Source organism: Callospermophilus lateralis, chromosome 18, assembly GCF_048772815.1.
Source record: "Callospermophilus lateralis isolate mCalLat2 chromosome 18, mCalLat2.hap1, whole genome shotgun sequence".
NCBI lineage: Eukaryota > Metazoa > Chordata > Mammalia > Rodentia > Sciuridae > Callospermophilus > Callospermophilus lateralis.
Genome location: NC_135322.1, coordinates 48,335,673 through 48,360,686, shown reverse-complemented (window position 1 = coordinate 48,360,686; position 25,014 = coordinate 48,335,673). Strand labels below are relative to the sequence as shown.

Sequence of the window (25,014 nt, the reverse complement as noted above, 5' to 3'; positions counted from 1 at the left end):
CTGGACGTGCGGACGGCGGGGCCGCGCTCGCTCTGTGTGGCCCAGGAAGGAAGCCGGGGCCGCTGCATCCGCCAGCCGGCTATGCTGCTGCGACCGCTGCGGGGCTGGGCCGCCCGGGTGCTGCGCAGCGCCGGGTCTGGGGGCGCCGGGACCCCTGCCTCGGGCGTCTGGCCGCGGGGGGCGCAGCGACGCGCCTGGCCTCCGGGTAATTTGTGCCTTTGCTCCACCTCCCGCGCTGCGGCCCCCACCGGCCGGACCCCGAACGTCCTCCTCCCAGCCGCGGGACTTCCCCGAGACCGCGGCGAGGGGCGGGGGCGGTCATTGGCAGCACCTGGTCGCGCGCCGGCGGCGAGCGGGTGGGGCCGCGGGGTGCGCCCCAGGCTCCCAGATGGACTGTGGGGCTTTAAAGAGCAGGAAGGACGCAGCCCCGGGGGCGGGGGCGGCCTTGAACTTTCGGGCTGGGGCCGGGACCCTCGGCTCGTTGTGTGTGGGGGGGTTCCTTTGGCCTCGGGGAGCTGCGTTAAGCCGGCCCTGGGCGGACGAGGCGCCCTCCACCCTCGCGGTGACCCACCCCTTCCGAAATGGTCGCCACCTCTAGGGCCAGCTGTGGCGTCGCTGGCCTCTGGCTGTTGAGAGGCGACGCAGCACCACCTGTGGGGCGGGTGGGTGGAACGAGTCTTCCGGCCCCAAACCCAAGCCCTGAGCCAGCTCTCCCCAAAGGCTCAGTACAGGCCGCTCTGCGTTGTCATTTGCCGCACTCTGATCTGTGAAGACCCCAGAAATAAAATGAGTGGGAGAACGGAAGGTATGATATACTAAGTGAAAGAACCTGGTCATACTTGGGGCTCAGATGTGCTTACAGGACCCAGGCAGCCTCTGCCGTGTCGCAAGTAGGTAGGCGGAGGTGCCCTGCCTCCACCCACCCAGGGAAGGACCCAAGAATAGAAAATATTTTTAGGTCAGGGAGCAAGCATAAAAATTACTGTTTGTGGTCATTTAGCAAATGAGTGCACAGAAAAGTGAGCTGTTTAAAAAGTAAGTGAATTTAAAAATTGATTTCCTTTCTTTTGTAGATAGAGAAAATGAAAAAGAGAAAAAATCAGTGGTAAGTTCCTCTTTTGTGTGCACTGACCATCATAGGTTGATTCTTATTTATTTTTGAGGAGGGGAGTAGAGGAATATGTGTGTACATAGTAAATAATAGAAATATCACCAGGGATAAGAGCATCTGTTTCCATCCCTGGGCCTCAGAACCCTTCAGAGGCCACCTCTGTAACCAGTTTCTTATATGTTCCTCCTTGGGAGTTTACACAGATAGGAGCATACGTGTATTCATATTCTTTTTTTAAAAATTGTTGATAGACCTTTTTTTTTATATGCATTGCTGAGAATGGAACCCAGTATCTGTCTCGTGCCAGACAAGTGTGCTACTGCTGAGCCCCAGCCCTTGTATTCATATTCTTTAGGTAGATTTGGACTGCAGCTTGAGGATTGATTGTAAAAGTATTGAAAAATGGTCAGCCTGTGTGGGGAAGGTTGGTTTCACTGTGACTTGGGCAGCCCAGATGTGAGAGAAAGATCTGCTGATTGCTTCCTTCAAATTGTCTAATGCTGAGAATGGTGGGTGGAGAGGGGATCTGAGAGAATCCATGAGGGTCCATAGGTATGGACTCAAAGTCATTCAGATGACTTGGGGAGGTCCTGGTTCTGGGGTGGGGTTGGGGCTGGTGTGTGGCTGAAGGTCAAAGGAGGCCGAAGTTAAACATATCTATATGGATGTTGGGTTCTTCATCTGACTGGGGTCAGGAACAATGTTTTAACACCATCAGTCCATGGGCTCAGTTTCTTAGGGGAGCTGGAAGTCAGTAGCTTCTGTAGCTGGGGAAGAGGTAGCTTGGTTGGTGGTGGCATGAGTATGGTGGCCAGGGTCTGCAGAGGCTGGAAAGTGTGGGCAGGCCCGTGGTGTACTCAGGATGATGGAGAGGGCCTGGAAAGGAGTGACATTGCAGGGAGGGGGCTGATGATTGACATGCTTGAGATTTATGAAAGATTAGTGAAATTATAGGAGGGGGTGAGGTATGGCAGTGGCCACCATAAAAAGGGAGGGGAATACAGAGTTGGGTTAGATGAGAATTTATGTATTATTGTTAATTATTCAGCTATGATCCTCTTCTAGGTACTTTTAGGTGTCTGATATGTCCCCAGATACATAGTAGCAAGTCCGTAGAAAGTGGTATCCTGTAACTATTCAAGTCTTGTGAGGTCCTTTGTGGGAGACACTGCATGAGGACCCTAGGAACCAAACAACTCATGTCATTAGGGAGCCTGAGCTCAGTCTAAAGGGGGCTACGTAGTAAAAGGACAGTGGGGGGTCTCGAGCAGCAGAGAGTCTAGGGACTATGAGGAAGCGGGCAGGGGGCTGATGATCGAGCCTTGAGAAACCTTGATGCTTCTGGATGGAGGAGAAGGAACAGCATATGTCACTGACAAAAGGAAGAGAACCTGTAGGTTTGGACTTGTGGCCAGTTCCTAGAGAGTGGCTGGGGAGGGCTTGAGGGTATGCAGAGGGACTGGGGATAGATCCCAACATCTACAGCCACTGAAGGATTTTATCCCTGTCTCAATCTGTTTTATGCTGCTATGATAGAATACCACAGACTGGGTACCTTCTAATGAACAGAATTTTGTTTGACTTGTGGTTCTGAAGATGGGGAAGTCCAAGATAGAGGAGCCAACATCTGATAGGGCTTTCTTGCTCCATGTGTGTGTCATCCCATGGTGGAGAGGATGGTGGAGAAGAGAAAGAAATTGGGGAAGGGGGTCCAATTCAGTCTTCCATCAGGAACCCATTCCTGTGATAAATAACCCACTCTTTCAATGATGTCATTAATCCATTCCGGAAGGCAGTCCTCATGACCTAATCAACTCTTAAAGTATCACCTCTCAATACTGTTGCATTGGGGATCAAGTTTCCAGTACATGAAGTTTGAGGGATGCATTCAAATCATAGCATCCATGTGCAACATGATTTGTTTTGCCTCTCGGGGAGAGACAGTGGCGGGCTATGGGTAGAGTGCTGTCTTGGGTGAGGCTGGAGGTAGAGAGGCTGGCAAGGAGGTCACTCCAACAAGGAAGAGCAGAGGCCTTTAGCTAAGGGTAAGTGGGTTGGGCATTGACTGCAGATGAGTGGGAAACAGGGCCCAGGCACATTTCTGATTGATTGGTGTCGCTGGGTAAGGAGAGGTGTTCAGGGTGTGGAGGGTGTTGAGTGGATAGTACAGCCATCTCATAGCATTATTACAATATCAAACCATTGAGCACTACAATTTTTATAATAGAATAGTTAAAAGGAATTTAGCATCCAACAGTAAGATTTAATACATCATTCCTTATCTTATGTGATGGAATATATAAGCCATGAAAAATCATACTGTTGAAAAAAATAGCTGGATGTGGTGGCACATGCTTGTAATCCCAGGGACTGGGGAAGTGGAGACAGGAAGATTGCAAGTTAAAAGCCAACCTGGGCAACAAAGCAGGACCCTGTTTCAAAATAAAAAGAGCTGGGGTTGCAACTATCCCACTCCTCAGTTTATAATCCAAAAGATTTCAAATCAGCCTACTACAGTGGTGTAGCCACATCAATGTTTATAGCAGCTCAATACATAATAGCTATGGAAATAATCTAGATGCCCTTCAATAGGTGAATGATAAAGAAATTATGGTATATATACACAATGGATTATTACTCAGTCATAAAGAAGAATGATTATGACATTTGCAAATGATGGACCTGGAGACTTATCATGCTAAATGAAATAAGGCAGGTTGAATGTTTTCACTGATATGTAGAAGCTAACCCACAATAAGCGGGGAGAGGAGAAGAATAGATATTTAGATATAGATAATATCTATTATCTAATAGATATTAGACAAAGGGGAGTAAAGGGAATGGAGGGAGGATAGGAAAAGGAAAGAGTTCAATAAATCCAAAGTAATTTTCCTATGTACTTATATGAATATACCATAGTGAATCACACCATTATGTACATCTATAAGAAAGGGGTTCTAGCTAGAATAAGACATATTCCATGCTTTGACAGTTATGTCAAAATGAATTTTGTCTCATATAACTAAAAAAATCAATAAAAGAAACTGGAAAAAAAAAACCACAAAAAACTGGGGTTGTAGCTTAGTGGCAGAGTGCTGCTAGGCTCAATCTCCAGTACTGGAAAAATAATTCAATAAAGCTTTTTTTTTTTTTTTTTTTTTTTAAAGGACCCAGTTCAATGTCACTTAATATTTAAAGAATGAAGAGAAGACTTCCCACTTTCACCCCCAAACTCTCATACACCCCTATTGTTAAGCATATGACTTTCTCTTAATAGACTGAGAATTTCAGTTTATAATATTTTTTCCTTGTTTTTTCCCTAGGAACAGTTTACTTTTTTTTCCCCATGTAGGTCACACAATGTATTTTCATTCTTATTGGTTTGTGTGTGTATATATATATATTTTCCCCTTTTATTATTCTTTTACATAGTACCTTCCTGTTTCTTTTTTTCTTTCTTTTTTTTTTAAACATATGTGGAACCACAAATTGCTTATTATGATCTTCTGGAACCAGAGCCACTTGGGCCTCTGTCACTAGCAGTGCATAACCGAGCAGAGCCTTGTCAGAATTCTAGGACAATAAATCGGAGGGTTCCAACCCAAAGTCTGATTCAGACAGTCTGGATACTACCACATTTTTTGACAAGCCCCTCTAGGGCTAGGGTGTAGCTCGGTGGAAGAGCACTTGCCTAGCATTCTTGAGGTCCTAGGCTTGATCCACAGCACTGCAGAAACCAAATGGAAAACAAGCCTGCCAAACAAAGAAAAAGCCAAGCTCCTTTGGTGCTTTAGAAGTAGGTGCCTGAGCAGACCAGTGATGCTCAACCATGCCTGCACTTAAAACCACCTTGGGAGCTTTAAAAGTTACTGAGGTCCTGGGCTGGGGATATGACTCAGTTGGTAGAGTTCTTGCCTCACATGCACAAGGCCCTGGGTTCAAATCCTCAGCACTATCCCCCATCCCCGTCAAAAAAGTTACTGAAGTCCTAGTCCTGTCCTCAAAGATTGTGGTGTGATTGGTCTGGGTTGTGGCTTCCTTGTAGACCTTTTAAAAGACTTCTGGATGATTCTAACACATCACCAGGGCTGAGAACCACTGCTTCCAACTCCTTCTCCATCTATTACTTAATCCTTAATAGATCCCAGAAGGCTGTTTGTGGCCCCTCCCACTCTTGCCATGACACCCCCTCCCCAGGTGAAGTTAGTGTGAGCAGGGTGTAGGTTCAAGCTGTTCCTTCTTTCTTTTTATAAGCCTCATTTTTTTTCTTCCACAAAAAATGTTAGGACATGTTTTTCAGGTTCTGGTGAGGTTAAATGTGATGATGGTGTATGTTATCTGTCTTAAGGCTTGACCTATGACAAACATCCTTGTTTTTTTTTTTTTCTTCTCCCTTTTCCTAATACTTTATAGTCAGTAACTGCTTTTTTTTTTTTTCTGTACAAAGCAGTGAATTAAGATTCTAGATAACATAACATGTTACTCTACCTTAAAAACCACTGATTAAAAAAAAAAAACCACTAATTAGACTCTGGTTGAGGAGGCAGGATGCTTACACGTAAAATCGAACAGTCCTAGGTGAGGGCAGATTTGACTGGGTAGACAAGCTGTGTGTGACTTGCTGGAAAGGAGGGTCTGATCTGGAGGGACCACTTGAGCCTGCCATTGGAGATAAAGGGGTGACATTTGTTTGTTAGTGCTAACGGTGGGACACTGGGGGTTTCTTAAGGAGGGATTTTGGTTTACCTGTCGAAGTCCTGGACTGAACCAATGATGCTCTTCACCTAAGACCTCTCCTAGAAATTATCCCCTAATGTTCTTTTTTTTTTTTTTTAATTTTTTAATATTTATTTTTTAGTTTTCGGCGGACACAATGTCTTTGTTTGTATGTGGTGCTAAGGATCGAACCCGGGCTGCACACATGCCAGGCGAGCGCGCTACCGCTTGAGCCACATCCCCAGCCCCCCCAATGTTCTTTTAGGCACTCAGTTTCCATCTCTAATGCACCTTGTCCTTTGCCAGGTCTGTGTGGAGGGCAATATTGCAAGTGGGAAGACCACATGCCTGGAGTTCTTCTCCAACACGACAGACATCGAGGTGAGGCATCCACACAGGGTTCTAAGGAGCTTGAAAAGCCTTGATGGGATGGTTTATAGGGGGCGTGGCCCACTCTGTCTGTGGAAATATAATGCAAGTCACAAGTGCAAGCCATGTACTTAATTTGACATTTCTAAAGCCTCATTTAAAAAAGGCTGGCGGGGGGCGGCGGGCAGCTGAAGATTTAGTTCCGTGTAGAGTGCTTGTCTGATGTGTGCATGACCCTGGTTTTAATTCCCAGCACTGCAGAAATGAAGAAACCAACCAAAATAACAAACAAAAAGAGAACATTTAAAGAAAAAAATATTACAAATATTATCATGTCAACGTGTAATCAGTATAAAATCATCAATGAGCGATTTTGCCTTCTATTATCATACTAAATCCTTGGAATCTGGTATGCATTTTACACCTAGTAGCATCTTTCTCTCTCTTTAAATTTTTAGTTGTAGATGGACACAATATTTTTATTTATTTATTATTTTATTCGATGCTGAGGATTGAACCTGGTGCCTCACAGTTTCGCAGCAAGTACTCTACTACTGAGCCACAACCTCAGCCCCACTAGTAGCATCTCTTAGTTTGGACTACACGTAATTCCCAACTTATGATGGTTCAACTTAAAATTTTTGACTTTACAGTGGTGTAAAAGCAGTATGCATTCAGTAGAAACTGTACTATGATGTTCATAGTATGTAGTTGGTAGATTAGTTGTAAATGCATTTTCAACTTGGGATAGTTCCAAGTTGAGGTAGGTTTATTGGGGCATAACTCCATTGTAAATTGAGGAGCATCTGTAGTCAGATTTCAAAGTTGTAATAGACTCACCTGGCTCATGGCCGATGTTTTGGACAGTGCCAGTAGGTATAGACCTCCCACCATGTGGTAAGGAAAAGAGTATATATATATGAAAGAAGAAAAATCAGGCTTTTGAGTAGGGTTAGAATATTACAATGTGAGATGTGGGATATCAGGGTCCAAGCAGGGGAGGATTGGTATATATAACCAGGTAATATAATTTCTAGTTCATTGAAAGCCCAGTGTCTAAAAATAACCTCATAGATGTTTAAGAATCATCTCTACACAAAGAACCTGGTCCTTCCTCCTCATTCTAGATTTTAGTGGTATAATCATTTCTGTTTATGGCCCCTTTTTGTTATAGGTTAAGTGTCTGTTATCTGAAATGCTTGTGATCAAAAGTGTTTCAGATTTGGGATTTTTTTTTCAGATTTGGAATATTTGCATATGTATAATGAAGTATTTTGGGCACGAGACCCAAGTGTTAACACGAAATTCATTTTCATCTTATATACATTTTATACGCATAGAAGGTAGTTTTCTGCAATATCTTTAGTGTGTCTGTATTCTGTAATCTGTCATGTGAGGTCAAGTGTGGACTCTCCCACTCATGACATCATGTTGTTGCACAGAAAATTTTGGATTTTGGAACATCAGATTTTCAGAACAGGGATGCTCAAACTGTACCACAGATCTTACAATTTTCATATTATTGTAGTACTTTTCTCTCCTTCCTTCCTTTTCCTGTTTTTACTTCTATTAAAAAATTTGTGTGGTTTGATGAATAGACATCATACAGCCCTGGTCTTGCTTGTGCTTATGTGCTGCTGCTATAGCAGGTCCTAGACTGCTTCATTAGGCCTGCTTGCAAGGTTGACCCTTGGCTAGCATATAGGAATGTAGGTCTTGGGAGGATTTCTACCATTCTTAACTGATGGGAGTGGCTCTCTGTGCCTAAACTCTGCAAGCAATATTTTTTATGTTGAACGTCAGTTTTCTTCTTGGAAACTTGATATTTTGGTATGTACCAACATGTGTCAGGCGGTGTTTGTTTGATTGAGCATCACTGAAAGCCCTGAAGTCCTAGATTCAGGTCAGCTTCCCTGGTAGACAACATTTTTTAATGAGCCATGATAGCTCATTGCTGGGGGAATGAAGTGAGTCCTATGTGACTACACTGGGTGAAGACACTTGTAACCTTGTGCCTCATTTCTCCCCAGGTACCTTTTCCCTATGCTGATTTTGCTCTATATCTTTTCATGGTAATAAATCAGCTGTGGGTTTTGTATGCTGTGTCTCCTGGATTATCAAACCTGGGGGAAAAGAGGGTCTTGGGAACTCCCCACATCTACCTGGGGTATAACTTTCAATGGCACTTTAGAAGTACTTGTATTCTCATTGAAGACCTTGGAACCAGTCAATGACTGTCAATGACAGTTAATATTTATCTGATGAGTATACTACTGTATCCAGGCACACATTAAATGTTTATCATATTATCCAGTTGATCAAATCCTTACCTGAGTAGTTCTGTAGTTGTAAATGATATGACCAATTGGCCTATAAATTTACATGGTGTGATGGCTAGTTTTAGCAGTCAGCTTGACTGGATTAAAGAATATAGTAGTCCCCCCATCCCTTATATGTGGTTTTAGTTACCTGGGGTCAACCACAGTCTGAAAATATTAAATGGAAAATTCTAAAAATGAACAATTTGTAAGATTTAAATGGCATGTTGTAGTGGGAAGTACTCACTGAAATCTAATGCCATTCTACTCCATCCCAATCAACATGTGAATCATCCTTTTGCTCAGTATATCTACATTGTATACACTACCCTCAGATAAGCTGTAATTGTATCACACTACTTGTGTTTAATTTACCCTGATTTTACTTAATGATGATGCCAAGGTGCAAGAGTAATGATGCTGGCAATTTTATTAAAATAAATTCTTATCATTGTTCTATTTTAATATTAGTTACTGTGTTTAATTTATAAATTAAACTTTACTATAGGTATGTGTGCATAGGAAAAAAAAGTAGTATGTGTAGGGTTTGGTACTTTCTGCAGTTTCAGGCATCCACTGGGGGTCTGGGAACATATCCTTCATGAATCAGTGATGGTGGGGGGATACTGGAGACAGCTGTACCTAGAGAGCTGATAGATCATTATGTGTGTCCAGGAGGGTCATTCCAGAGGATATTGGTGTGTGAGTTGGTGGACTGAGTGGGGAAGGTCTACCCTCAATGGGGACAGCAGCATGCCATCGGCTATCCAGAGACCTGGGTGGAACAAAAAAGAGAAAAGAATTTTCCCTCTCCTAGAGCTGGGACACTCCTCCTCCTAGCCTTGGGACTTCAGGACTTAGACCAGAGGCCCCTGGGTTTTGGGCCTTCAGCCTCAAAATGTGAATCACACCATTGGCTTCTCTGGTTCTGGGCTTCAGACCTAGACCGAGCCATGCTACCAGCATTCCAGGGTCTCCAGCTTGGAGATGACAGGTAGTATGACAGAGTTCTCAGCCTCCATAATCACACGAGCCAATTTCCCTAATTAATTTCTCTCATGTTTCAATTCTATATTTATCCTGTTGGTTCTCATTTATACATGACTAATATGTGGACGGTCAGGTCCCAGCTCAAGCTCTCTGGCTCCAGGACCATAACCTTGTTTCTTTCTTCTGTGGCATGAAGAGCTTGGTTAACGTTGGGAGGACCACTCACCCTTCAGATATCAGCTGATCTTTGGTTGTTCTCAGATCCTGTCTGGAAGTTACAGGAGGAGGCATCTAGATGGACTTGTGGCCTGAGAGAAGGTTGCTTAGCTGTTTCGTCTTCCCCCAGCCACCCAAATCTTGATAGTGCCTGTCTCTACTTTTCACACTTACATGTTCTCACAAAGCTCAGAACTAGGGAACAGCAGCTCTGATGTGATCTTTTCTCTCTTTCCAGGTGTTAATGGAGCCCGTGTCCAAGTGGAGAAATGTCCGTGGCCATAATCCCCTGGTGAGTGGCTTATTTCTCGTACAAACTGCCAGCTTCCCCTTAAGTGCCTGGGAGTGGTGATGCTGACACTTGAGCTGTTATAGCTGTTAGCTGAGTGGGAGGAGAACAGGAGGAACAAGCAGAAAATGGTGGCATGTTGGTTTTCTAAGTTTAAAGATCTCTGAGGCCTAGGTGAGTATGCACAGAGCCCAGGAACCTCCTATCTGAAGTGGCTGTTATAAGCCAAGTTTACCCCTCCCCACCCCACTTCCAGGACCTGCTCCTAAGTGACCAGGTTCCTTGGTGAACCCCGATTTGAGTTTGTGTTTGGCAACACCTGGTAATGGTATGCTCTGGCTCACCCTGAAGCCACCTGTCTGCTCTCTCAGGTGGACCTAGAAAGCAGGGTCTATAGTGTGCATGTTCCCCTTCCTCCTTCCCCATTCAGAAGGTTGTGCTCTGCCTGCTTGTAAGAGATAGCTAGAATTTGGGTCCTACCTGAGAGGGCTTGAGAAGGGGATGTTGGTTCTGGGCTTCCACTTCATGACAGGGATAATGAGTTTCATTTTTTAGCTGAGAAAACTGAAGCTGAAATAGATTGTCCAAGGTCACACGGTGGCATATTGACTATGTAGGTTTGAACCTTAGACTTGGAAGCCTGTTCTTTCCCTTCCTTTTTAGCAATGCAGGACATTTCCTTGTCTGGTTCATTAGACCCTGGGTTCTACTGCAGGCAGGGCCAGTGTCTGTTTTGTCACTGTTATTTATTAGAACATAGTTACACTGCCTAACCCTTAATAGGTGCGTGATCGTTCATTCATACAGCCAATATTTATTGCATCCCCCCACTTCAAAGCCCCTGTTCTTCTGGCCCAATATTCCAGAGTGGGGAGGTAGGAGAGAGTCAAATACAGAATGTAGTAGGTGGTGATAGGAGCCATGAAGAAAACTAAAGAGGTGAAAAGATGTTATTTAAATAAGGCAAAAGCTGTCAGAGTCTTTGAATAAAGAATCCCACAAAGATGGAAAAGAATTTCACCTGTGTGCATGTGGGAGAAGCTGGAATGCCAGTCATCTTTGGGTGTAACAAAGAACCTTCAGAAACATTCATATTCTCTAGAAGCCAGGGAGGACCAGTGCTTGATTATAAAGTAAGACAGCTTGAGTTGCAGATTACAGGGGATACATCACAGGGCAGAATCATAGTCTTCAGGGCAGAGTGTCCTTGGTACAAATAGCATTTTCAGTGAGAGTATTATAATAAGAAATAGCAACATGATTATATAGTTGTACACAAGTTTCCATTCTGGACAGATGAGCAAGATCAGTGCTGTGAAAAGTGTTGGTTCATCACTCTGATTGGCTCTCTGTTGCAGAAAGGTGTCTGTTGCTGCAGTTGTCTGGCTCCTGACCTTTCTGAGATTTTCTTTCATCTGCAGTTAGGAGGTCTGCAGTTTTCTGCTCAGAGTACTGGAGTGTCATGAGTTTGTATCACAAAAGTTTTAAAAATAAATAAATGAGTAGAATAAGATTATTAGTGAGCAGACTATGAAGTGTGACGTGTCTTGTGTCTGAAGGCCACTGAGAGATTTGGGGTGGGTGAACATCTCTATCAGATGGCAAAGCCAGGGAAACACATTTCTGATAAGGTTGACATTTGAGCAGAGACCTAAACATAAGGGAAGGGGTAGTCACCTGGAGGAAGAGTGTTCCAAAGGAAGAATGGCAGGTGCAAAGTCCCTGAGATGGTCATGTTTCCCGAACACTAAGGAAGTTCATGCAGTGGAAGCTGACTGGCTAGAGGAAAAATGGTAGGAGCTGAAAGAGGATAGCAGTGATTCTCTAGGCCCCCAGGAGCCATGATGAGAGTTTGGATTTCATTCTGAATGCAACATGAAGTCCCTGGAAGATTCTTGAGTAGGGAGGTGTTGAGAACAGGCTCATTTTGGCTGTTGGATGGAGAACAGATTACAGGGGACTCAAAGAACATATATTGAGCGACTGAATGCATGTTCCCTAGGGAACATCCCAGCCCATCTATTACTAAATTGTTCTGTAATTGCTTTAGTGTCTTTGTCCACCCTATTCTCCAGACTCTGTGACCATAACTGGATTCCCTTTTGGCCCCTGTCCGGCCCCATGTAGATTTTCGAGATGACTTTCAGTGACTGATAGACCAGGGTCCTATAGATGCCACTTTGATGTAATGTGTTGCATTCTGCTTTTTGCAGGGTCTGATGTACCAAGATGCCTGTCGATGGGGTCTCACACTGCAGACATATGTGCAGCTTACCATGTTGGACCAGCACACTTGTCCTCAGGTATGTTTCACACACTCAGTTCCAACTTTGTCAAACAAAATTTTCTTCAAATTAGAGGTATGTGATTGCCGGAAAGGGAACTCTCACAAGGAAGCCCAGCTAGATCTTCTGTGCTGCATAGCTTTCTCTGCCTGGGGCAAGGTTTTCTGTCCCTATAGCTTTCTGAGGACCAACCATCAGGATCCTCCATCCACCAACTTGTGACCTCAGGATGGCTGCCCCTGTGCCATCCTGAGGTCACATTTTCCATGATCTGGACCTGACCCACTACTGGACTCAACAGCATTTAATTCACTTCTCAAAGTGTGGTTCCTGGACCGGCAGCAGCACCATCACCTGGGAACTTGTTAGAAATGCACATTTTTCTGGTCCCATTCCAGATCTGCTGAATCAGAAATTCTGAGGATGAAACCCAGAAATCTGTATTTTATCAAACCACCCATATGTTTGGAATGCATGCTTTATGTTGCACTGATCTAACCTTCGTAGGGTCTGGCTTTTAGATTCTTGAGGGAAAGGATCTGATTATTTCAGCATGGGTCAAATGGTCTTTAGTCAGGTGTTAGGGCAAGAGCACAGAACAAGTAGGTTGCTTAAGGCCCTCTATCAGCAGGGACTTGACTAGGGATAGATTCTCTTAGAAAATAGGGTGGATTGGGAGACCCTGATTGACACCTGTGGGTCAAAGCTATCAGGACAACCTGAGATATCAGTGTTAGAGGCTCTCCATGAAGGGGACAAGATATCCCCAGAGCCAGTTATGTTAGTACAGTGACTGGGCTGGGCAGTTTGATCCAGGTCAGGGTACTGTCAGGTATAGTTATCATTCTTCTATTGACAGAGATCTGCACCTTCTATTTTATTTTTATTTTTTTGGTGTGTGTGGTACTGGGGATTGGACTCAGTGTCTTGTACATACTAGGTAAGCTTTGTATTACTGAGCTATGTCCATGACTCTTTTTGTTTTATTTTAAGACAGCATCTCACTAATAAGGCCCAGGCTGACCTTGAAGTTTGGTGGGATTACAGGCATGCACCACCATGTCTAACTAATCTGTTTCTTAAAATTGGAAGATATAAGCAGAACCTTTTTGACAACTATGAGTTTCTTCCAAGTTATCAAATCAGAGGAAATGTAGTCAGTGCTTTTCCCCTTGGCTTATCCCACTTTCCCCAAGTAGGCACTCAATTGCAAACTCAAATTGTATATAATAATATAAGAATGTAATGAGACACAGGTGGCAATCTGCTAAATCTGTCCAGAGATAGAAAAAACTGGACAGAGTAGGGAGAATGAGCAGAAGGAGAGAGGTGACTAAATGGGGAGCCAGGGAAAGATGGGCAGCAGTGCTGCAAGTTCAGAGAGGATGGAGAGAAAGAGAGACAAGCAGGGAGAAGGCAGGGGTGATTCCCTAGTTACAGCTTTGAATGTGTCTTTGATTTGCTGGCCAAGGGCCCATGGGTGTCATAGGCCATGACAAGTGAAAGCAGTGTTTGTCCACTTGGCATCAAAGGTAAGGGCCTCTCCTGCTTCCTGAAGGGTCAGTGTGGACAAAGGGAAAGGTTGTGCGTTGAGTACTCTGTGATATCTTGTCATTCCCTTCCCTGCCAGGCACAGCCCTTCCCAGTTTCCACTGAATTCTGCTCCAGAGTTCTGCCCCCATCCAGCCCTCTGGGGGCTCTACCTCATTCACACAGGTCCTTTGCTTAACCAAATCCACCTTATTTAGGTCCTTTGTCATTATATTGTGCCTCAAGAGATGGCATGTGGTAGTTTTTCCAGTACCTCCCCACCTTCAAATCGAGTCTCCTATCAAAAGAGGCTGCTGCTTTCAATTCACAATAGCTAATCCATGGAACCAACCGAGGTGCCCTTCAGCAGATGAATGGATAAAGAAAATGTGATATATATGCACAATGAAGTATCACTCAGTCATAAAGAAAAATGAAATTATGGCACTTGTCAGTAAATGGATGGAACTGGGGAATATTATGCTAAGTGAGCTAAGACAATCCCCCAAATCTAAAGGCCGAATATTCTCTCTGATATGCGGATACTAACCCATAATAGGTGATGGTGCGGGGCGGAGAGGAGGTTCACTGGATCAGACCAGGTGGAGTCGGGGGAAGTTACGGGGGATGGGAATGGAAAGGACAATAGAATGAATTGGACATAACTTTCCCATGTTCATATATGAATATACGACCAGTGTAACTGCACATCATGTACAGTCACAAATAGGAAGTTATACTCTGTGTATATGTGATATGTCAAAATACATTCTCCTGTCATGTATAACTAAAAAGAACAACAACAACAACAAAAGAGGCTGCTGCTGTTGAGCCCTCAGTCCCCCTTGCCAGGCTGTCCTGGCAGCTTGGGGTGGGATGTGTGTGGGTGGACCTCTTGATTTTTATGTTCAGCAAAGTTGGGGGATGTGACTGGGGCTGGGTACAAGTTTTTCAAGGTCTTCTGACCCCCTCCTCTTTGCCTGAGTTAGCAAGTCACCTTTTCCCCCCTTTAGATGATGCCTGTACGACTGATGGAGAGGTCACTTCACAGTGCAAGATACATTTTTGTGGAAAACCTGTATCGAAGGTCGGTAGTTTGCATTATTGATACTTTGTTACACCATTGACTTTTTGAAAGGAGATTGTAACTTGTTCATTTAGCTGACAGATGTGGAGCACCGGCTGGGTGGTGCCAGTTATGTTGCCACAGTAATGCTGTTAACAAATGACCCCATCCCTCTGTGGCCACAGCTACCTGCCTTTGTTACCTTGACAGGGCTCAGTTGGACATCTGGGGACTGGCTGGCCTGGGATGGTCCCTGGGGCACTCGTCCCTCGTGCTCATCATCCTCCCTTTGGGATCATGCTCTGAGGAGTAGGCTCAGCATGAGCTATCATGCTGCAGCAGCCAGCAGCCCTGTGGTCTACAGGGAGTCTGCTGTCTCTGTGCCTCTGCCCTTTCCCCCAGGGGTGCTGCCCTCTGGCTTCCTTGGGGCCTCTCTGGACCTTGGGGGTCATGAGAGCGAAAGCCAGTCCTGAGAGCCGTCTTCAGGACCCAGGGCTCACTGTGCAGGATTTCCTGTTTCCTGCACCTGGCCTGTGGTTTCGTCATTTCACGTTTGTTGCCTCAGGTTTTGGTGGTTGGGGTTTTGTTATCTTTGTTTTAAAGTTTTCTGGGTTTATTCCTAGGCCTGCAGTCAGGCAGTTGTAGGCCAGAGTTCTTTTCTCTTGAGTGAAAAATATTTTGGGCCAAAGCTAAAGGGATGAATGGGAGGAAGAATAGAATTTGGGCTTTCTTTGTGGTCACTCTTCCTCTCGCGCCAACTCCCTATACGTTCACCTGCTCAGTATCCTTACTGAAGTCTGCTCAGGGTTGGCCTTGCTCTTCTCTTGGGCACCACACCCTCCTGCAGCTCTGTCAAGCTCAGCTCTGCTCCTTAGAGGGCATGAAGGTGATCTCAGGGACAAGGGAAGAATGCTCTTCTCTAGTCTCTGCCAGGCCCTGCCATTTGGTCCCCAAGGCAGGGCTGCTTATGCCCTACTCTCCCAGAGCACCTCCCTTAAACCTTTCCCGGCTTCTTAACCTGCTCTGTCATCGCCCCACAGGGCTGGAGTGGTCCACGGCTGGGCAGTTCCAGCCCTTACCATGACCTTCCAGGACCTTCATCCTCCTTCAGTCAGAAGTATCCCTCCCTGCCTGGGTATGTCCACTCTCCCGTGGCCAGCCTTGCCACACCCAGGGCTGCGTGGGTCCCATACTTAGCCACTCTACACTCCACTGGTGGAGGGGTGTGAGGGCAGGAATTCTTCTCCTGGACCTTCAAGAACCCCTGACTACTGCTGGGCTTGTGACCTTCAGTGGCTACCACTCCTGTCCCTTCCCTGTCTGTGTCCTCTTGGGCAGAGGACATTGTGGGAATGCCAGGAGCAGATGACAAGGTCTCTTTCCCACTCTTTGGCCTTTTCTTCCTTCCCTTTTTTGTTGCTTTTCTTTCCTTTTAGGTTAACATTTATTTAAAATTTGTAATAATGCTCCCACCTCTACTTCCTGATTTGAGAATATATTGTTAAAATTTGGAAAATGCAGACAGATATAAGAAAAAAATAGAAGTCTCCCATAGTTCAGAGAAAAACCCTGTTAACCTTTTGGTATTTTTCTTTCCAATTGTTTTAAAATGTGTTTTAAAATTTTAAAACTAATGTAGTTATACATAATATTGGTTCATTTTGAAATAGTCGTACAAGTATGGAATATAATTTGTTCCAATTCAGTCCCCTGTACTTCCCCTTTCCCTCCTCTCCTCCCTCCTCCTGTTCCCTTTCCTATGTTCTACCAGTCTTCTTCTATTTATTTATAGTTTTTTTAAAATAGTGCATTATAATATACATAAAGGTGAAATTCTCTGTGTGGGAGTGTGTGTAAATGGGAGTTTGGTCATTTTGTTCCACTCTTCTTCCTTTTTCCCATCCCTCCTTCCTCTCCCTCAATCCCCTTCCTCTACTTCACTCATCTTTGTTCTGTTTTCACAGGATTTCCTCCACCCTTTTTTTACTTATTTTGGTGAAGCTTCTACCCATGAGAGAAAACATTCCACCCTTGACTTTCTGCATCTGGCTTATTTCACTTAGCATGATGTTCTCCAGTTCCATCCAATTTACTAGCAAATGCCATAATTTCATTCTTCTTTATGGCTGAGTAAAACTCCATTGGGTATTTTATATACCCTGTTTTATACACTACAGCCAGATGGGCATTTCTGCCCGTTTTCTTTATGCATTTAGCTGTTAATGGGCATCTGGGCTGGTTCCATAGCCTGGCTGTTATGAATTGTGCTGCTGTAAATATTGATATGACTGTCCCTATAGTGTGCTGATTTTAGATCTTTTGGATAAATACCAACGAGTGGGATAGCTGGGTCATATGGTGGTTCCATTCCTAGTTTTTTGAGGACTCTCCATACTGCTTTCCATAGTCGTTGTACTAATTTATAGTCCTACCAACAATGAGTGAGTGTACTTTCCCCCCACATCCTCCTCAGAGTTTATTTTTATTTGTATTCTCAATAATTGTCATTTTGATTGGACTGAGATGAAATCTCAGTGTAGTTATGATTTGCATTTCCCTGATGGCTAGAGATGTTGAACATTTTTTCATGTATTTGTTGGCCATTTGTATTTTTGAGAAGTGTCTGTTTAGTTCTTTTGCTTATTTATAAGTTGGGTTGTTTTTTTCTTTGGTGTTGAGCTTTTTGAGTTCTTTACATATTCTGGATATTAATTCCCTAGCAGATAAGTAGCTGGCAGAGGTCTTCTCCCTTTCTGTAGACTCTGTCTTCATGCTCTTGATTGTTTCCTTTGCTGTGCAGTAGATGAATATTTTTGAAAATGTACTTGGGTCATACTGTATATGCAGTTTTATATTCTGCTATTTTCATTGAACATCAGATTCTGAGCATTTTTCACGTCATTAAATATTATTTTACAACATCATTTTTCAGTTACTGCACAGTTTATTTATATAGACAAACTAAGATTTAGTTGTCCATTATTTTAAATAGTGCAGCAGTGAGCACCATGATTATTTTCACAAAATAAATTTCTAGGAGTGAAATTGACATGCTTATTCACCTCCCAGCCTGAATGCTGTCTCTGTTGTCAGGGGGCATGTTTTAAAGTGACTTTCTCTACTTGGAGCTCAAATTCCAGATACTCTCCTGTCTTTCATTCCTGGGGTCTTTCTACCTCATACCACAAACCATTCCCGGGGGATGAGAGGTCAGGAGCGCCCAATTCCCAGCATCACTTCATGTCCAGCATCTGGTGGACTCTACTGTTCTTGGTGACAGCCTTTCAACAAAAGCCATCCCCAGATCATTTTGGGGGAAATGGCACACAGCCCAGAAACTTTCTCATGGGTGAATAAAACCAATGCAACTCTCGCTCCAGTGGAAAGATGCCCGAAGTGGACTATGTGATTCTCTCTGAATGGTTTGACTGGATCGTGAGGAACATTGATGTGTCCATTGATCTGATAGGTAAGACAGCCCTTCCCCCGCCTTCTGGCCTGTCCTTTCCCCTGGGCCCAGTGAGGATGTGCTTGGTGGGGGATGGGATGCTGGCCAGTGGTGATTTTTTTTTCTTCTTCTCCCTGTATTTATTTAGCCTTCTTCCTCTTAAAGAACAGACAGAATCTGGGGGCTTCTGGTTGCTCATGGAGAGGAATCTGACCCTTGGTTCCTTAAGCTGTCCTCCCCTGGGTCAGTTGGTTTCAGACCTGGATCCATTGTGATTTCATGGATTTTCTGGGTTGTGAAGAGGGGGAGGGACAGAAGCTGGATATTTACTGAGGCCTGCCTCGTGCCAGGTCCTGTGCCAAGCTCTGTTTGTAGATAGAATTATATTCAGCTCACAGTGACCCTTTGGGGCTGATGACAGGGACAGGGAACAGAATTGGGGGAATGAGGGTCAAGGTGCCTCTTTGGTTACACAGCTGGCCAGTGGCAAAGCTGAGAGCTGGCTCTGGTCTGTGTCTGGCTCAGGGAGGTGATAGTTCCTTTTCACCTGACCTGTGTGCTTCCTTCCCCCACCCCTTGTCTTGCTCCCAAGCCATGAGCAGAGCAGTTAAAGCCATGTATGTTTTTTATCCTCAGTTTATCTCCGGACCACTCCTGAGACCTGTTATGAGAGATTAAAGAAGAGGTGCAGGCAAGAGGAGAAGGTCATTCCGCTGGTAAGAGAGCAGAGACCTCCATGGCAGCCTGGCTCCCTCTCCCTGGCCCACCTCCTGTGACATCATTGTGCAGTTGTCTGCTGAGATATAAACAGGAACAGGAACAGACTAGGGAGGGGGTGAGCTCTGACTTCCTCTGTGGCTGGAGCTTTTGGAGATTCAGAGCTGCTTCATTTGGTCCTTGACACCTCCCTCTCCTTCCTGCAATGGCAAGCCCAGGGCTTTCCCATCAGCCTGCTGAGGGTTGCTTGGCTCTGTGCTCTCTGGATCCTCACTAGAATATGAGTTTGGGGAGGACAGGACTGAGCCTTTTGCTCCCTGCTGCATCCAGTGCCTAACACAGTGCCTGATGGATATAGTGCTCAGTGCTTGGTGGTGCTCGCTTAGTACACGGTCTGGCCTCGGGCTATGGCAACTCTAATTGGGCCATTACAACAGGCTTGGACTATTCTCCTTCCCTGGGTCTTCACTCCCCACATCTCCCTCTAAAATCAGCCTCCAGGCTGCTCCATGGGTGATATTTCCAACAACAGAACCCAAGTCATGTGATTCCCTAGCCTGAGTTCTTCCAGGGTGTCTAGAAGTCCCTGCTTTGTAGCACAGTACGTGAGATCTCACATCAGCCTGCCCCATTTGCCTCTCTGATGTTGTCTTCCTCCACTTCTGCTTTCCATGCTCTGACCACAAGGTACGGGTTGTGACTAGGGGCGTGTGCACAGGCACACACATACACACCACGATTAGGCAAGTGTACCTTTACAGAGTGTTTTCCTTTGCCTTTCAAGTTCTTCTCAGATGTCCTGTCCTCCAGCAAGCCTTCCCTGAACTTCCCCCATCGTATTCTCCCTGCCCATAGGCTTACTGCAGCCACAGCCCATAGGAGGACATACTGATAGTATTTGTTTGTGCCTTTGTTTCCTAACCCTTAAAAAACCCTTATTCCCTCTGTGTCCTCAGCATGTGTCCTGACGCCTAGTAGCTGCTCAGTTAATATTGACCTGAACACCTTTTGTGAGCAGCTGCACCTGCAGATACACAGAGGCTGGGCAAGCATTTAGTAGGAGCTGTGAATTCAGGATGAGTGGGTGCCCTGAAAGGGCTGTCCAATTCCTGAAGCCCTGCTCAGCCTGGGCTTACCCTGGACCAGCAAGGAACATTCCAGTGTTGAGGCTGGTGCATGGCTTTGGGCAGCTCCTTTGAGATCCCAGAGGCAGGAGTGATTGGAGAGGAGGGTCATAGTGCTTTTGGTGGCGAGCCAGAGAGGAGGATGCAGAGGTGCTCAGGGCTAGGACACCTGTCCACTGAATGGCTGTGGACCCTCTAACCCGGTGAGGCAGGGCAGGGTGGCTGCTGATGCTCTGACTGATGCTCAGGCCCATGCACTCAGCACATGGCTGCGTTTATTGCTGCCCCCTGAGCCAGGTTGACTGTTGCCGTGTTCCTTTGTCCAAGTCACTGCCTGGTGGTCACCGAGAGCTTTCACTTGCTGGGACTCTTGGTGGGGGGCCTTTGCTCCCCGCTCTTCTCCTGACAGCCTGCACTGTGTTTTTCCATGGCAGGAGTACCTGAGTGCTCTTCACCAGCTTTATGAGGAGTGGCTTGTCACAGGAAGCCTTTTCCCTGCGGCCGCCCCTGTTTTGGTGAGTCTGTCTCCCTCACAGGGCAGGAGGCTCTGCCACAAGGAATGACCCAGGGAATGTCAGCCACTTTGTAGATGGGGGAAGGGCTGGGTCCTTCAAGCTCAAGGATTTGGGAGGAGGAAGGTGGAAGGTTAGAAAAGGCTTTCTCTCTCAGTCTGCACTTTTCAATGTGAAGTGGCAGACCTGAGAAACCACCTGTCCCAATGCTCTTATAACTGGTGGTTGCAGTAACATGTCACTTACCAGCATTGGCTGCAAAGAAACACCCCAGGTCCTGGGTTTGGACCTTTTGGGATGGTGGTCCCTCTGCTGTGACCTTCCTTCTTTAGTAGATGACATAGAGCTTCAGTTTACCATTACTTGGTGACCTAAGTCATCAGAAGGAACATCAGTTGCTGTTCTGGGCTGTCACCTAGTGATGCCCTGAGGAGTCTGTGCGCCCAGACTACTACTGTTTCTGAGCTCCTGTGTTGGCTTTTCATAGTAACCCTCCTTTCTCTTGCTGACATGTGCTATTTCTAAGTGACACTGATGTGTCTGCCCCTCAGTGTTTCTCACGGTTCGTCCCCTGTGTTCTGATTTTCTGTTCCCGAATGTCTTCAGGCAGGCCAACAACTACGAAGGCTGCTCCACATACAGCAAGGGATCATGAGCTTTCATGCATGGCCTTGGACCACGCAGGCACTCACGGCTCTTGCAGGCATCTCCTTTGCTGCTGGCAAAGGAGAGATTATTTTGATGGATTTTTAAAGAAGTTTATGTCTTTCTCCTTTTAAAAAATTGGAATTTGGGGCTGGAGATTTGGCTCAAGCGGTAGCGCGCTCGCCTGGCATGCGTGCGGCCCGGGTTTGATCCTCAGCACCACATACAAACAAAGATGTTGTGTCCACCAAGAACTAAAAAATAAATATTAAAAAAAAAAATAAAAAAAATTGGAATTTATAAAATGATGAGAAGAAAAAAAAATTATTCTTGATCTCACTGCACAGACAACTGTGGTAGATTCTTAGGTGAAAGTCTAGTTCAGAGGGCAGTCTGCCCCAGAGTGGGAATGTTTGACCCTCATCTTCCTTTCCCTCTCCCTGTGACCTTGGCTTCTCTGCCTTTCCCTGCCACCTCCTCCTTCCTGTAAGGGAGGACAGTGTCCAGCTCAGTGCAGCCCCATGACCTCTGTGTTTCATTTCCAGGTGATTGAGGCTGACCACAACATGGAGAAAATGCTAGAACTCTTCGAACAAAATCGGGCCCGGATATTAACTCCAGAGACTTGGAAGCATGGCCCATAGGTGGAAACGTCTCTAGGATCTCGTCAGGAAAAATTCTTACAGTAACCAAGTTAGCCATTAGGAGCAGTTTGGAAAAATCTACTCTCAGGAGGGCCTTTTATCTGGCCAGGTTTATTTTCCTAATGGTCTTTTCTCCCTGGCCAGTGTCTTCATCATGGGTAAATGACAGTTGGACCAGTGGTTTGTTTTTGTCGCCTCACATCTCCCCTGAAGTCCTCGGGACGGCACTTGCTGTGTGCTGGGCTCTGTACATTCAGACCACCAGGAGAGTGAGGTAGCAGCCTTGTGTCCCAGCCAAGGAATCTGACGCTGAGAGGTTAAGGAGCTCCCTAGGATCACGCAGTCAACGTGCAGTAGAGTTGGCGCCATGCAGATTTTTAGCCTAGGCTGCTTTGTTCTAAGACTTATCCCCCAGAATTTACCTTTCCTTGCCACAGACCCTTGCGTCTTTGTGGGGAGAGCTGGCAGTGAGTGGAGCTGACCTCGTCTTGTTTGACCGTCAGCAGTTCTTTACAACATTGCATTTTTTGACTTGAGCCCAGTGTTTGGTGGTTTCCCAGCATGAGGCTGTGGCCCCTCAATTCCTTTGTCATCTGGACTTCCATGACCACAGAAGAATCACGTGTCATCTCATGATTAGTGCTCAGTCTCCTCTCTGAACCGCTGCCAGTTCCATTTAGGGAAATAGCATTTGGGGCCTGGCCACTTTGCCCTGTTCCAAGCTGGGGCCAGCCCTGGCTTCAAGGCTCCGTCACTCCCTCTTGTCCTTGTTGCCCTGGGAATTACTGACCATTTGTGGTCCAGGGAGAGAGAGAGAAGTGGCCTTAAGACACTGATGTGTCTGCCCCTCAGTGTTTCTCATGGTTCGTCCCCTGTGTTCTGATTTTCTGTTCCTGAATGTCTTTTTTTAAAAAATTAGTTATACATGATAGTAGAATGCACTTATATACTTTGATGTATCATACATAGATGGGATATAATTTCTCATTTGACCTTAAGTCTTTTTGACTTAAGAAGAGTATGAAACCATCTCCATTGGTTCAGAAAACAACTTGGCCCAGCTGTGGCCATGCACTGAAGGCACAGCTGCCTCCTGAACTGAGTGGGAAGCAAGAGGAAGGAAGAACATTCCCTCTGGGGCCAGTCTGGACTGGAAAATCAGGGTTAGTGGACAAAGGCTCCTGACATCTGGGAGGTGGTCAGAGAGCATTGAGGAGACTGAATGCAAACAGGGGAAGGATTTTTGGGAACTCAGGAGAAGCACAGCAGCTGTTGGCCTGTGCCCCACCCCCATATGGACACCTGGGCAAGCCTGTTCGCCTCTCAACAGGTGCCAGGTGCTCCTGGTGGTTCACGCACAGAGTGCCAAGGGGTCAAGGACACCAGGGTCTGGCCCTTCCTGTTTGGACCAATTCTTGGGTTTTATCAGCAGGATAAATGTCAGCAGCCAAGGTGGGCAGTGTCCATCAGCTCCTGTAGTCTAAATGCTGGTGATTGACCAGAAAACTAGGGAAGGCAGGAACCTTAGCTACCAGGGATCCTGACAGGTTGGGGCTGTCTTTGGGAATTTGTAAATGAATAGTCCACTGTTTTCCCTTCAGCTCAATTTGAGCACCTGTTTTTGGAAGAAATGTGAGTTTTCTCTTGCTATATGGTAACCAATAAATCCTTGACTTAGACCCTGATGTTAATTTTCAAGTGCTTCTTGTGCCAGCAACTTCACTTCTTTGTAGGATCCTTTTGCCAGCAGGATGTTTTTATTTTTTAAACACAGTGTTTCCTAATAAAGTGCTATGCATGGGTCCAGAAAGATTCCCCTGCCTCCCTCCCCAGGATGCCTTGGAGAGGAAGCTGTGTGATCTCTAGAGGGCGCAGCTGGTTGCAGAAACCTCCCAGCCTAGGGATCACACCTTAAATGAATGGAGCCGCTGTCTCCCGTGGCAGGCAGGGATCACAGAGTAGCTATAAATGCCACTACAAGCCAGGGTCGGAAAAGAGCAGATGGCTTATGGCGCAAGGGGGCCTATTTCTTAGACCTGGAGTCCCTGCCTAGACCCTTCTAGGAATAGTTCGAAGGAGCATGGCAAGAGCTGTCATCCCTGAAGAGCCAGAGTGAGTAGCCAGGACAGTGACATTCCAGACCTGTTGGGGTCACCCCATTCTCACTCAGGCTGGGGATCCCTGGGGTGCTCCAACTCTTGTAAATATTTACTTAAATTCGTGAACAGCATATGCATTTTCTTTTCTTTTATTTAAAAATATTTATTTTTTAGTTATAGGTGGACACAATGTCTTTATTTTACTGTATGTGTTGCTGAGGATCGAACCCAGTGCCTCACGCATGCTAGGTGTGCGCTCTACCTCTGAGCCACACCCCAGCCCGCATATACATCTTCTTCCAGTTATGTTTTTAGTGAAATAATTCAATTTACATTTAAGCTTTTTGGTCTTAGTGTACAAGATATAATTAGAACCATTAAATATATTTGGTTCATGTACCATATGATTAAAAAACAATATATAAATGTTTTTCGCGCACACACACAATGTGTGTAGGCGGGTGATCCAGAGCCAGGTTGGTGGCTTTGTGGTCATCACGGTCCAGGCTCTTCCTTTCTCTTCCTGGTTCTGGGAGGTTCCACTTCCCAGTTCATGGCGTCCCTTCTCCAGGAGCGTAGCTGTTCAAGATGGCTGCTAGGGCTCTTCTCTGGCCAGAGATGACAACATAGCTGGCTTCTCCCCATTCACACAGATACTGACCCTTTCCAAGGCAGAACTAAGATGTCAGGACTTTGCTAGAGGTCTTGGTGTGGGTGGGGGGAAGGTAGAAGAGAAGTCAACATCCGCAGACTGGGTCACATGATCTGGCTTCGTGCCTAGTGCCCTTGGGGCCCCAAGTGCCCTCAACCTCACTTCCCTCTTCTGTAATGCCATTGTCTCTGCCGGCCTCCCATGCTAGGTATAGCTCTGGGAGGAGTGGGACCCTGAGACCGCCTTGTCCTTGTTCCTGTGACACGTGTGAGTAAATGTGCTC

At 45.7% G+C, this 25,014-nt stretch overlaps 1 protein-coding gene across 1 annotated transcript; it reads left to right on the top strand.

Moving 5' to 3' along the window:
* On the top strand, nucleotides 1-23,665 carry Tk2 (thymidine kinase 2). The gene is made up of 10 exons (XM_076838253.2): nucleotides 1-205; nucleotides 1,074-1,105; nucleotides 6,134-6,208; nucleotides 9,959-10,012; nucleotides 12,223-12,312; nucleotides 14,838-14,911; nucleotides 18,271-18,359; nucleotides 18,975-19,054; nucleotides 20,614-20,694; nucleotides 21,882-23,665. Exons 1-10 carry the CDS (start codon nucleotides 82-84, stop codon nucleotides 21,978-21,980), a joined length of 798 nt encoding a protein of 265 aa, XP_076694368.1. The 5' UTR covers nucleotides 1-81; the 3' UTR covers nucleotides 21,981-23,665.
* The last annotated feature ends 1,349 nt before the right edge of the window (nucleotides 23,666-25,014 follow it).

Bases quoted from the DNA above. Each gene is read 5' to 3' on its own strand.
- Tk2 (XM_076838253.2), top strand. From the start codon at position 82: ATGCTGCTGCGACCGCTGCGGGGCTGGGCCGCCCGGGTGCTGCGCAGC. The intron at 10,013-12,222 runs GTGAGTGGCTTA...TGCTTTTTGCAG, and splicing joins TCCGTGGCCATAATCCCCTG to GGTCTGATGTACCAAGATGC. The intron at 20,695-21,881 runs GTGAGTCTGTCT...TTTCATTTCCAG, and splicing joins CTGCGGCCGCCCCTGTTTTG to GTGATTGAGGCTGACCACAA.